We start from the raw sequence: 13,086 nt of genomic DNA on the forward strand, positions 1-13,086 counted from the left end.
CAGTATATAACAGTATATATTCAAGAAGTGGTGTAAATCAGATATGGATACTTGAAAACTTTAAAGAAACTTTTAGAACATTAATTTGAAATCTCAAAATTTTATCAAATCAATAACATTAAAACGTACGACTTTTCAACACATTTTACAATCACTCCCCATGAAAAAATTACAGTCCAGGGTTTTTGACATCATAGACAGTTGCTTTTTTCCAATAAAAATGGAACTCGTAAATATATTCACCTTTTCATTAGTCATTTGAAAAATTATTTTGTTAAAAACATTCTGATTCTGATTGTACACACAAGTTCTCTGAAGTTGATATTAAAAAGATGCTTGAGTTTCTGTTTGACAATATCTATGTAGTTTTTGGAAATCAGGTCTTTCAACAATCTGTTGGAATTTCCATGTTTACCAATTGCGTCCCGTTAAAAGTAGACCTATTTTGTATTCATATGAAGCAGAATGTATTTAAAAGCTTCCACATGAGAAGAAGAAATCACTTGCTGTGGCCTTCAAATTGACATTTAGATACATCGACGACCTATTATCAATTAACAATAGTTACTTCCATTCATATGTCGATTCGATATATCCCAGTGAACTTGAAATAAAAGACACCACGGAGTCTGATATATCTGTTTTATATGGGTATTTTACTACAAAAAAATGTTAATGGTTTCCTAACAACTAAACTTTTTGATAAATGTGATGACTTAACTTTTTCTATCGTCAACTTTCCTTATTCATGAAGCAATATATCCTTATCTCCAGTTGATTCGATACTCAAGAGAATGCTCTACGCACGATCAATTTTTAAAACGAGGCAAGCTCTTTATCAACAAGTTGATGAAACAAGGATACCAACAGTCTCTTTTAATGTCATTATTTGGCAAGTTATGTGGTCGATACAATGACTTTATCAGCAAATACAATCTATCATTAAGTCAAATGCTGACTGATATTTTCCGTAATAATTTTTAGGTTATTATTTACACAGTGAAATTTTTCCGTTTACCCGATCATGACAAGGAGCACACGGTGAGTGTGACCGGTAGGCAAGGGATGCTTACCCCTCCTTGGCACCTGATCCCGTCTCTGATGTTTTGGTGATCCCGTCTCTCATGTTTTGGAGGTCCTTGCTTGCTCTGCTCCCGATTTGTATTTTTAAATGGACTTTGAACTTGAATAGTATTCGTTATCTACATATTTTTGAGTATTGAGTTAAAGGTGCTTGGACACAGATTTGAAGTTAATATTTTCTCAAGTTTCCGGTATAATATCATGATTTATATGTTGCTATAGCATCTCAATCGGAAATAAAATAAAACTTATTTTATCTGGAAATTATGAGATTACAAATTTCGGGACGCGTTTGATAGATACATCTTAGCACTTTCATAAAGCAAACTTTATCCTTAATAGTTAAGAAAACTAAAACTTTTGTCGTGTATTAATGAAATATATTCAAACTATTTTGACAAACAAATTGATGAAATTTTCTCGTCTGAAGATAACATTTCGCAAGTTCAATGGTCGATACAAATACCTTGTCAGCAAATACAATCTATCATTAAGTCGATAAGCAAGAGCATGCTCTATGTACGATCAATTTTTAAAATGACGTTAGCTATTAAGCAACAAGTTGATGAATTAAGGATAACAGTCTCATTTAAAGTCATCATTTTGCAAGATCTATGGTCGATACAATGACTTTATCAGCAAATACAATCTGTCATGTCAAATGCTGACTGACGTTTTTAATGCTAATATATTTAGTCCATAACTAAATTGTCTACAGATTTTTTCGTTTGCCTAATCATGACAAGGAGCACCCTGCGGATGTGACAGGTCGACAAAGGATGCTTATTTCTCCATGGCACTTGAGCTCGCCTTTGATGCTTTTAGAGGTCCATGTTTGCTCTGATCCCGATTCGTATTGTTTTAATGGACTCTTGAGCTTGATTAGTGTTCGTTATCTCCATGTTTCAATGTAGGAATGAAAATAAATATTGTTATTAGATACATGTAAAATATCGTTGATATATCTTAATGTTGAATTGAAAGCAACAGCAAGAGACTTCTTCTTTTCATGTTGTCTTGAGATAAATTCTACTTCATAAAAGTACAAAAACAGGTCTCTTATAACGGGGCACAGTACGTACCGATGGCAATTCCAACAGATTGTTGAAAACTTTGTCTCCAAAAACTACATAGGTATTGTCAATGAGAAATGAAAGTGGAATCTTACAAACAGTGATCATGCTCAAAAATCCATTGAAATGACACAAATGGTAAACAAAGTCAACAGGAACCTCTGAAAACTGCAGTTGGATGAAGTGCCATGGAGAAGTAAGCATCCCCTGTGTTCCTTGTCATGATGTGGTAAGCGGAAAAAATTCGTAGACAATTTAGTGTAACAATAATGGTTCAAAAACTGGTATGAAATGCGTCAGTACATTTGACAAGCGATAGATTGCGTTTGCAAGTTAAGTCATTATATCGAACATAGGATTTACAAAATGTTGAGTTTAAACGAGACTGTTTGATATCCTTGTATCATCAACTTATTTGCCAATAGCTGCCTCGATTAAGAAACTGTTCGTAGGTAGAGCATGCTCTTGCATATCGAATCACGACATATAAACTCCTGATGCAAGTGATAATGGTATATTGCTACATATGTAAGGGAAGTTTATGATAAAAAAAAGTTGAGTCATCATGTTTACTGAGTATCATAAGTAGTAGTCTACTATCAATGTCTTTCTCAAGTGAAAAATCCAACTATGACCACATAGAAACAGTACCCATGGGAATTCCAAAATATTGTAAGAAGACCTAGTCTCCATACTATACATAAATATTGTCCATGAGAACCTCAAGGATCTTTTTTAATATCAAACTTGGAGTTATTGTGTTTAGCATCAGAATTTGTTTTAATTGATAAGTTTGCAAATAATCATTGACATGGTATGGAAATTTGCGAAATCTGTTCTTAATGAAGAAGCAGTTTTCCCTGACCTCATAAATCCTGGCTGGTCTTGAATTCATCGAGGGAAATGGTTTGTAACGTATTGAAAAATCGTGCGTTTTGATGCTATTGATTTGGGAAAAATGTTGTTATTTCAAATTTTCTTTGGAGTTTTTTAGTATCTACGTTTGATTAACACCCTTCTCAGATTTGCTGTTTAGTACCTCCCAAGATTCTTCTTCACTACTCTTGATATTTTCATGAGATGTAAAGAAAGAGGCTTGGTAGAACATTTACTTGGTTTGGTAGAACATTTACAAGAGTTCTTGTCAGTCATGTATCATCGCTAGCAGAAGCATCTCTTCCATCCTTGAGGTGAAGGATGCTGATAGGAAAATTCATATTGATATTCGTGATTAATCTATCTTCTGACAACTGTTTCTTTTACTTTCGTTGATAACATTCGAAAATGGAATGTTTTATAAAACGTGTTTTTTTTTAAAATTCTTTGAATACCTTTACAGGGCACCTTGCTAGCAAAGGGTTTTCTCTGACCTTGCATTCTACAGTTTCTATTTCTCGGTCTTAGATATCAAGTAGCCTTAAGTTGGATATTCGACATATTTATGATTGTCTATCTAGCGTCTTGCAATGAACCTTGAAAGAACAATTAATTTCACCAATTCCTTGTAAATTGTTTTAAAAATTGCAGATGAGAGTGTGGAGGCGTTATTCCAACATACCATTATTTTCCGACACCCCCCCCCCCCCCCATTGGAAGGCTCGGAATACCAGAAAAGGATGGAAAATCAAGCTGTCAGTTCGAAACATCTGTGATTTTTGCACGCCTTATTCACCCATCTTCTTTAAAGGGTTCTTCTACGAACGAATTGATTTGAATATAACTGAAAAATATTTTGAAAAAAAAAATTGTATCTTCTATCCGCTGCTTCTAATTTGGCGACGAGTCACCAGAAATTGATAAAAAATGACAAATGTTGGTTGCGAATTCCCTGTATTTTGATTTCTTCCTTTTTTATATCGTAAGGGTAACTATATTAAGAAGGCAAATAATTCGTGACAAATTCTCTGTGTTATAACATGTAACACTGATGTCTCTTAATTAAAAATACATTTCATTTGCGCGCTTCCTTTTTTCCTACCATGACTGACTGAAATCAATTTAATAGGACATAGACGTATTTTGATACATGTATTCACCAGACTACATGTAAATAAAATGAAAAATCTTTTTAAGTGTTTATTTATATACATGAGAAGAATTACAATAGAATAACTCATTTAAGTTAATCGAATCTTGTGTGTTCTTTTAAAAAATCAATGTGATTTACATGAATCCGGGATTGGACAAAAAAAATTGACTTTTCAGTGCTGTATACACCAATTACACCACGACAAATTAAAGAACAGGCTTTATGACATCATAGACAACTGCTTTTCAATCATAATGGAATTCTTAAATTTTTATACCCCCCCCCCCCGCTTGAAAAGCAGGGGGTATATAGTGATGGGTGTGTCTGTCTGTACGTCCGTTCGTTACGCTTTGGGTACCCATCTCTTATCCGCCACTCCTCTTATACCACTGAATGAAATTTAACGAGACTTTCACAAAATCTTTGTTACATAGTGCCATTGTGCACTTCTATTTTACTTTTTGATCGGACACATATTTCCTATAGCAAAACATGGACACTGGCATTCTTTCTATGATATTGAAGGATACCAATCTCTTATCCGCAACTCCTCGTATATCACTGAATAATATTTAATGATACTTTCGAATTTTTTTATTACATAGTGCCATTGTGCACCTCCTATTTTACTTTTTTGATCTGACACTCATTGAAAAACATGTACTTTGCCATTATAATCATATGAGAGGCGGGTGGTATCATTTTGTGAGCTCAGTGCTCACAGTACCTCAAGTTATTATAATATCTTGCGATTGGTTTATTTACACCTTTGTAATCAATCTTTCTGATTCTACAAAACATACTCTGAAGGTGATATTAAAAGGACGTTGGATTTCCTCATTGACAATTTCTACATGTTATGTAGTTTTGGAGACTAGGTCTTCCAACAATCAGTTGGAATTACGATTTGAACTAATTGTGATCCTTTAATTCCGACCTGTTTTATATTCTTAAGAAGCTAAATTTATTCAAAAACTACTACATAAAAAAAGAATACTCTTTTTGTCAAATCAATACATCCCAGAGTGAACTCAGAAATAAAGACACAATAATTAGAGTCAGTCACATCTGCTTCATACTTGGACATTTTACTGATTATATTATATAAATTAACAACTAAACAAACTTGATGACCTCAGCTTTTCCATCATCAACTTTTCTTTTTTATGCAGTAGTATTCCACATGCAATCTTCATATGTTGTTTATGTCACCCATACTCAAGAAATGTTTTAGGTACGATCAATTTATTAAACGAAGGAAGACTACTGATAAAAAAAATGATATCACAGTTGTATCAGCTATCACGTTTAAATTCTGGCATTTTACAAATGCAATGGTCGCTAAAATGACCATTTTTTGCAAATACAAAATGTACAACCTATGTTTGGGTTGTATTGTAACTGACTTGTTTCCCAGCCATTGTTAAGACGTTGTTTTTATACCACTGTGGATTACTCCGTTTACCTAATCAATATGGAGGGTTTGACCAGTCAACAGGGGATGCTTCTCCTAGGCCCCTGATACCACCTCTGATGTTTCCATGGGTCCATGTTTATGTCCTGTTTACGATTCGCATTCCTTCCTGGATGTTTTAGTTTGATCTTTGTTAGTTATCTTCACCTTTTATACAAATGTATCCAAAACACACGCAAAAAATAATCTACATTTTCTTTGTTAGATATATTTATGACACATGGAGGAGGACACTTTGTTTTCAGAAAAAGCTACACCTGATTGTTTTTATTAATGTTGCCATTATTGCAGTTCGAATAAAATATTCATTTTGCTTAATACATACATAGGTATCATTATGCCATTATTTATCGGCAGGGATGCTCACTCCTCCAAGGCACCTGATTCCACCTCTGATGTTTTTGGAAGTCCGTGTTTGCTCTTCTCCCGATTTGTATTGCTTAAATGGACTTAGAGCTTGAATACTGGTCGTTATCTCCATATTTCATTTATAAATGGCGCTATTTTACAAATAATTGAATATATCGTGAAACACACGTAAACAGTTCTATCTAATCCCTCTATATTATTAGCAGACTTCTCTCAGTTAGATCTGTGTATAATTTTATAATTTAATGACTTTTAGCGAAAAGAACTAACCTTTCGTCATTTTTTATATACTGTAATAGCAAGTTTTGTACCCTTCTACAACCAGGCTGTAAGTTTAAATCAGGAAATCAAATAGAAATTTAAATCTACATATATATAGATGTATAAGTATCCATAATGTATCCATATCCATATGTATAAGTATCCATAAAAGCTAGATGCATGATTTGTCAGCAAGATCAAGGAACATCCTGCATTATATGTAATATTTCACGAATAGCCTCAATCCTGTGACTCTAATTAAATCTACATTTAATGAGATGATTACTTTTAATGAAGTCCGGATTGTTGGGATTATTTCGCATTAAGTAGAACAGACTGACACAGCTCACATACTTCCCTGCTTAAATTTTTTTTAAGACAATTTGCTAATGTTTTGCATGATTTGATGCAATTAGGCTGAATGCATTTGATAGATTGTGATTACAACAAATTGTTAAAAATAAATAAATATCAATGTACCGACCAAATCTGTTTGTTACCAATTTTATTCATCAAATATTCAGTCTGAATGTACGTGTCACTCGTCATCTTTTGAAAAAAATTTGGTCAGAACCTCTAAAATCCAAATTATTTAAAATTACAATAATTTAATAATTGGCAACTTTTTAAAAAAATAATACGGTTTATTTAAACTAATTTACATGAAATATGATTATATTTATTTATAATTAGATCTGTTAAAATATTATTGAAGTTAAAGTGATAAAAGATAATTTAAGGTCAAATTTATTGTACTGTTTCTCGGTAATATGCACTTTAATTCCCAACTTTCTTTCCAATTTTGATTTATGCTGTTTGAGTAGTTATCTAAAATATACTTCTCAAAATATCCTTGATGTCACCAGTGTAAGATCGAGCGACATACCTTAAAGAAGGTTTTTAATTATACCTTTATAAATTCAATCACATGTATATGTCAAACAAAACAGATGCAAAATGTATGCAGTCTAAGGTAAATCTTTGCTCCCGTTTTATAAATCCACAGACTAAGGTATTTCTTTAACACATGTCTGAGCGAATTAAGGACATACGCAACGTAGTTTGAACTTTATTGTCTTTTTCCCTGGAGTTGAAGAGTTCCAATACTCTAAGGAAATGGGTGCTACATTTTATGTCTATATATTCTGTTGCACACTTCTTCAAGTTTGGACATACAAAACATCTAGAATATATATTTAGTAATTTTCGTAAGTTTTTCTTTGAATTATGCAAGAATTTTCATCAATTGATATCTTTTAAAACCCCTGGTAATGCATGCTGATCTTTTTTGTCTATGAACATACTATGAACAGCACTATAATCTGAAATTAAGAATATCTTGAAAATTTATCAGTAGATAAGGTACATTGCGTATGTCCTTAAAACGGGGTCACATCCTTTGTTAATGTAAGAGGGTGAAAATAAAACACGGGACGAAATTAACCCTTTATACATAATACATGTATGTACTTTCTTCAGTCTTCAGAGACTTATGTTCCGTAACGTTTATATTATTAAAAAGTAGGCCAAACGTCAAGGTCACATGGTCAAAAATCATAGTATATTTGGAAATCTTGTCACAGGTCATGTACACGTGAAATATGAAAGCCCTATCTCTTCTCATTCAAAAGTTATGACAAAGGTTAAAGTTTTTTGTGATAGCCTGATAGACAAACAGACTGACAGACGAATCATCAGTGAAGGGCAAAATACTACAAATCAGACAATATGGAGTTCTTATTCATTAATAACTACTACAATCTAAAATTAATTTTTAAAAAATCATTAGAGATCTTAGCATTTATTTGATTCCACTGTCGATCCCAGAAACTGAACAAATGAGGCTAGTGACAATGTAGGATTTACGAGTCAGAGTGAACTATCTACAAACAGTACTGGTAAAGACATTGTAAACAATACTTGGCTTTTTTTTTTGCAAAGGTCGGTATAGTTCAAATCGTATATACATTTTTGTACTATTTTCCTCAGACTTCTGCACAAAAATTAAGCAATCGTAAATCATGTTTTATTTTATTGGTACTTTGCTTTTTATACACTGATTTTTGGAACTCTTTTTTGGAAAAAGTTTCATATTCGTGTCAGATCATTTCAATGTTTTGCTAATAAGTAGCAAGCACTCTTGCCATAAAAACATCACCCAAATTAAGACAACCCCACAATAAAATACCATTGCAGTGTTTTGAGAAACGAAGTTTGCGATTTCATAGCAGAAATATAAAATATTTACCGGTTCATACAGTCGTACAGTGCAAAAGTAAAATTACAAATAGATCTAGATTGAGTTTGCTTCCAGTAATATCACCTTGAGTAGGTTTTTTGTAAAAACAAAATTAAACCATCAATTTATAGAAGGCATTTATCTTGCTCACTTTTAACTGTTCTAAACTGAACTTTCTTCCAAACTGTACATCTCTACCATATTACGCATAAAGCAGAGTCTTACAACATTGCAATCAACGAAGAGCATGTTGTAGATTGTTTTTGTAAGAAATAATCTGAAATATTTTCACTTTTCCCTTCCGATGGTCTGTTACCCACAGTCTGCTTTGACTGTCAATACACAAACTGCCTGTGTGCCGAAAGCTATTAGTCTTTGCATAAATGTAGCAAAAGAAATCCCCATTTGATAATAGAAGGTGGAGAGTCTCATCCAACATATTTGCTATCACAAGGTTTCCATCTTGATCATGACACAAAGCCACTGGCTTAAACGTACTAGTATTCACACTCAATACCACTGAACCTGAAAGACATATAGCGCTAGTGCTTCCTCTGGTCCGTCCTCTGTATTTTCTTATAACATAACCCTCGTCAGTCATAATTAGAACTTGTTGCAAACCAATGTCAGCAACACAAACTGTATTATTCTGTGAATTCACGGAAACACAAACAGGCAACTTAAATAAGAAATCATTCCTGTCTTTGATTATTTCTTTTAACAATTTACCGTTTTGGCTAAATATCTGCAAAGCTCCATGATCGACGGTTCTTTTTCTGCGAGGCCCAGCATTGGTATAAGCGTCTCCGGCGGACGCTACTCTTCCATCTTTAAATACGGACAATGATGTCGGTTTGTATGAATCGCATTTCGCAAAAACGGATATTCGGGACTCGTCGGCTACTTCAAAAATGGCTGCTTCAAAAACATTGGAAAAGAGAATTTTATTTTCTAATGTTTTAGTTATTCCACAAATCCCTTTATTGTAAACTTTTCTACCTATGCGTCTTCCTTTTAGTGTATATTCTAAAATTTCGGGTCCTAAGCCCATTGATAACAAGCAGGTATCTCTGGCATTCGGAAAAATGCATGACGGATTTTCATCATTGAAAGGCACTGTAAAACTGGAAACAAATTCTGCAATTAATTTAGTCCTTGAAGAACGGTGTGATAATTGCAGAAAATGTTGAGGAGAGGTGGGTCGATCATCATCAGATGAGCCACTTCCTTGCGAATCTGATTCACATCCAGCTCTTTCGCCAGATATCTTCAGAGCCATGTTATGATCCAAGTTACACGAATGGCAAAGCTTCAGTGAACAATGAAGGCATTGTGAGAGTTCTGCCCTCTTAGAACAAATTTCACAACATACTTGTAGATTTGGTGGTGGTTCTGGGGTCCTTAAAGGCACAAAGTAATTGTCCAATAAACCATGTAAACCTCTACTTCCCAACATCTGCTTCTGTCGACATAATGGACAGATTATTTCACCCACGTCCTCTTTCTTTGTGTAATCGACAAGGCATGGTTTGCAGAATGTATGACGACATAAGAGAAGTTTGGGCTGTTGAAAATCATCGAAACAGATACTGCATGTGCTTGGTTCCTCTTCGGAGTCCATAGTGTAGTATATTAAACATATTCAAAATCATTGCTGTATAAATACTTTTTACGGGGAAGGAAATGCGTGTGTAAATTCTTTATCATAGAGGCATTCAGTACAGAACGTTTTTATTCTCATGTGAAAAACATTTTCAATATGTTACAAAATATATTTTTTCAACTGAAAAAAGTGCCTTTTATGTCTTGAATTTTTTTTTACTTTCTTTCCGTTAACTTAAGTATGCTATTATTATAACATACTAAGAGAAAATGCTTAGTCTGCATGAAAAAGAATAACCATGTCGATTTTTTTCTTCCTTGAGGACATAAAATAAAAATGCAAAACTGATAACGGAATAAAAATGCTCGTCACGTTCGATTCCTGCCTTGTTTTTATGATTTGTTTTAAATGATATTTTTACTCTTTATTAACACCAATAATGAGTAGACCTAGGCCCTACATTTACAAAAACGTTGATGACGGGAAATGAGAGACTTGGCGCTTGTATTAAAAATTTTATACATTTTTATGGTAATTCTTTTTATGATCTCATAATCACTTTACTTAGTGACTTAAAAATTCAACCTGATCCTTATTTTAAGATTTTGATATACTGTTGATTCGGGTAATAATATAAATATAGTCATATTAAAACTCAAAACAAAAGTATGAACCGCTGTAAGGACGAATATTGACCCCCGTAGAAAAATGACCGGGAGGTCATTGAAAAATGACCCCCTAGCCGTAGAAAAATGAGATTTTTTGTAAAAAAAAAAAAAAAGAACCCTGGGGATCAGTTTTCTACATGTGCAACCTATAAGAAATTGGCCCCCGTTGAAAAATGACCCCCATCCCAACAAAGTGAAACAAAGTTGAAAAGAGATGATTGATGCCAAGGTTTGTGTCCCAACGAGTAATACTCTTGCGTTTTTATGATTAAAACTAAATGAACACTCAAACACTCTTAATTTTTTTTAAACAACATTACATGTGTTTCTTTTCATTAGACTGGAAAAGGCGAAGGAAACATACAGTGATCGCCGCGATATCAAAAAATCTATAATCAATACAATTTTGTGAAGAGGGCATAAACCACGGACCCCTGGAAATTCCAGAAATGGGATGAGTTCCTAGGAGGAGTAAGCATCCCCTGTTGACCGATCACACCCGCCGTGAGCCCTATCTATTGATCAGGTAGACGAACAATCCGTAGTCAAATTCAGTATAAAAACAAAGGCCTAACAATTTGTATGAAACAAGTCAGCCAAAATACGGCCCAATGATAGGTTATATTTGCTAAAAAGGTCATTATAACGACTATCAAACTTATTTTTTCCAAGCTCAAAATTAAAATTGCACAATAAATACGCCCCAGTGGCTATTGGTTAAAGCTGTTATTCTGTCGTCCAGAACGCAAGTCAGGACGATAAACTGTTATCGCTAGACCTATTATTTTGTCCGAACATTTTCTTGGACATGACTTGGATAAACCTAATGAGACGTTTTAGAAATGCGATCAGCAACTCCAGATATTCATTAAATATTTTGATTTTTAAAACTGACCACAGTTGTCATGGGAAAAAATTGTCAACGAATATTCTCACGGTTGGCTAAGTAAACTAACGTGCAAAGGTACGAAACTGCCGTTCGAATAGTGGATATGGTGAATAGGAGACGAACATGACCAATTGAATAGGTGATATCTCCTATTCAAATGCGTAATATCACTTAATGGCGGTAAATACCAAAATGTCCCTTCATACTATTGCTTGCAATAGCAAACATTCAAGTCTTAATCTTTTTAGGTCATCTGAGTCACTCATGTAGCCTTTTGCTGTCTGTTTTCGTGCATTGTGCGATCTGTGTCGTCCGTTAACATTTGAATATTTCTAGCTTCTTCTCTAGATCCGCTGAACCAATTCCCATCAATTTTGGCATTCAGCATTTATGAGTAAAGGGGAACAAAATTGTGAATTTCATGGTCCTTCCCCCAATGGGGCCTGAGGGGTAGGGCTAAAACCATCAAAATTAGTGCTATCTATAAAAATCTTTTTTACTCCTGGACATATCAAACAGTTGAACTGTTGACATGATTGCAATAAGTAAAGTCCTCTAGTAAAATTGTGAAATTCCTAACCACATGGCCAGGGTTTTAGTACAAGGGTGGGGCTATAGAGATCATATGGTGAACGTGCATTATTTCTTTAAAAATCTTCTTTTCTTCTCCTGGATATTAAACAGATTAACTAAGTACATAGTTATGGTGAGTTAGGGTGTCTATTCCAAAATTGTGAAATCCATGGCTCCTGGGTCAGGGGTTCTTGTGTTAGGGAGATGCTTTGTTGATTATATAGTGGAAATGCATTAATTCTTTGAAATTCTTCTTCCCTGCTCCTGGGTGTTATTTAAACAAACTAAGTGTATGGTTATGATAAGCAAGGATGCCTCTTCCTAAGTTTAGAAATTCATGACCTCAGGGTCGGGGGTTCTGGTGAAAAGGTAGGAATCTATTGATTATACAGTAAAAAAGCATAGTTTCTTTGGAAAAAATCTTTTCTTTTCCTGGTTATAAAGCTAAGAAACTAAGACTAGTGTAATAATGATGAGCAAGAGTGCTTTTTTTTTTCAGAACTGTGCATTTCATGGCCCCTGGGTAAGATGTTCTGATGTATGGGTGGGGCTCTATTGATTATACATGTATAGTTTAAATATTCCTGTCTGCTCCTTGATGTTGAGCAGATACACAAAGTGCCTAGCTATGATGAGCAAGGGTGCTTCTTACATTTTTTTTAACTTGTGGTCCTAGATCAGGAGTTCTGGAGTTTTTCGGGGTGAAGAAGGGTGTCTACGTCAAGTGTATGTGTTTGGCGGCTGTATTAATAATATAATGAAAATGCTTTAATTCTTTGAAAATCTTCAACTTTTTTCTTTACGTAGGGTATGCAGATTTTAAGG

General features: G+C 34.0%; 1 protein-coding gene across 1 annotated transcript; it reads right to left on the reverse strand.

The window, feature by feature from the left end:
* Positions 1-8,763: 8,763 nt before the first annotated feature.
* On the reverse strand, positions 8,764-10,149 carry LOC133179265 (uncharacterized). Its single transcript, XM_061314054.1, has one exon. The coding sequence runs from the start codon at positions 10,147-10,149 to the stop codon at positions 8,764-8,766; it is 1,386 nt and encodes a 461-aa protein (XP_061170038.1).
* Positions 10,150-13,086: the final 2,937 nt, after the last annotated feature.

Source organism: Saccostrea echinata, unplaced genomic scaffold (genome assembly GCF_033153115.1).
Source record: "Saccostrea echinata isolate AGI-Se365-2 ecotype Australia unplaced genomic scaffold, CSIRO_AGI_Sech_v1 ptg000004l, whole genome shotgun sequence".
In the NCBI taxonomy this organism is placed as follows: domain Eukaryota; kingdom Metazoa; phylum Mollusca; class Bivalvia; order Ostreida; family Ostreidae; genus Saccostrea; species Saccostrea echinata.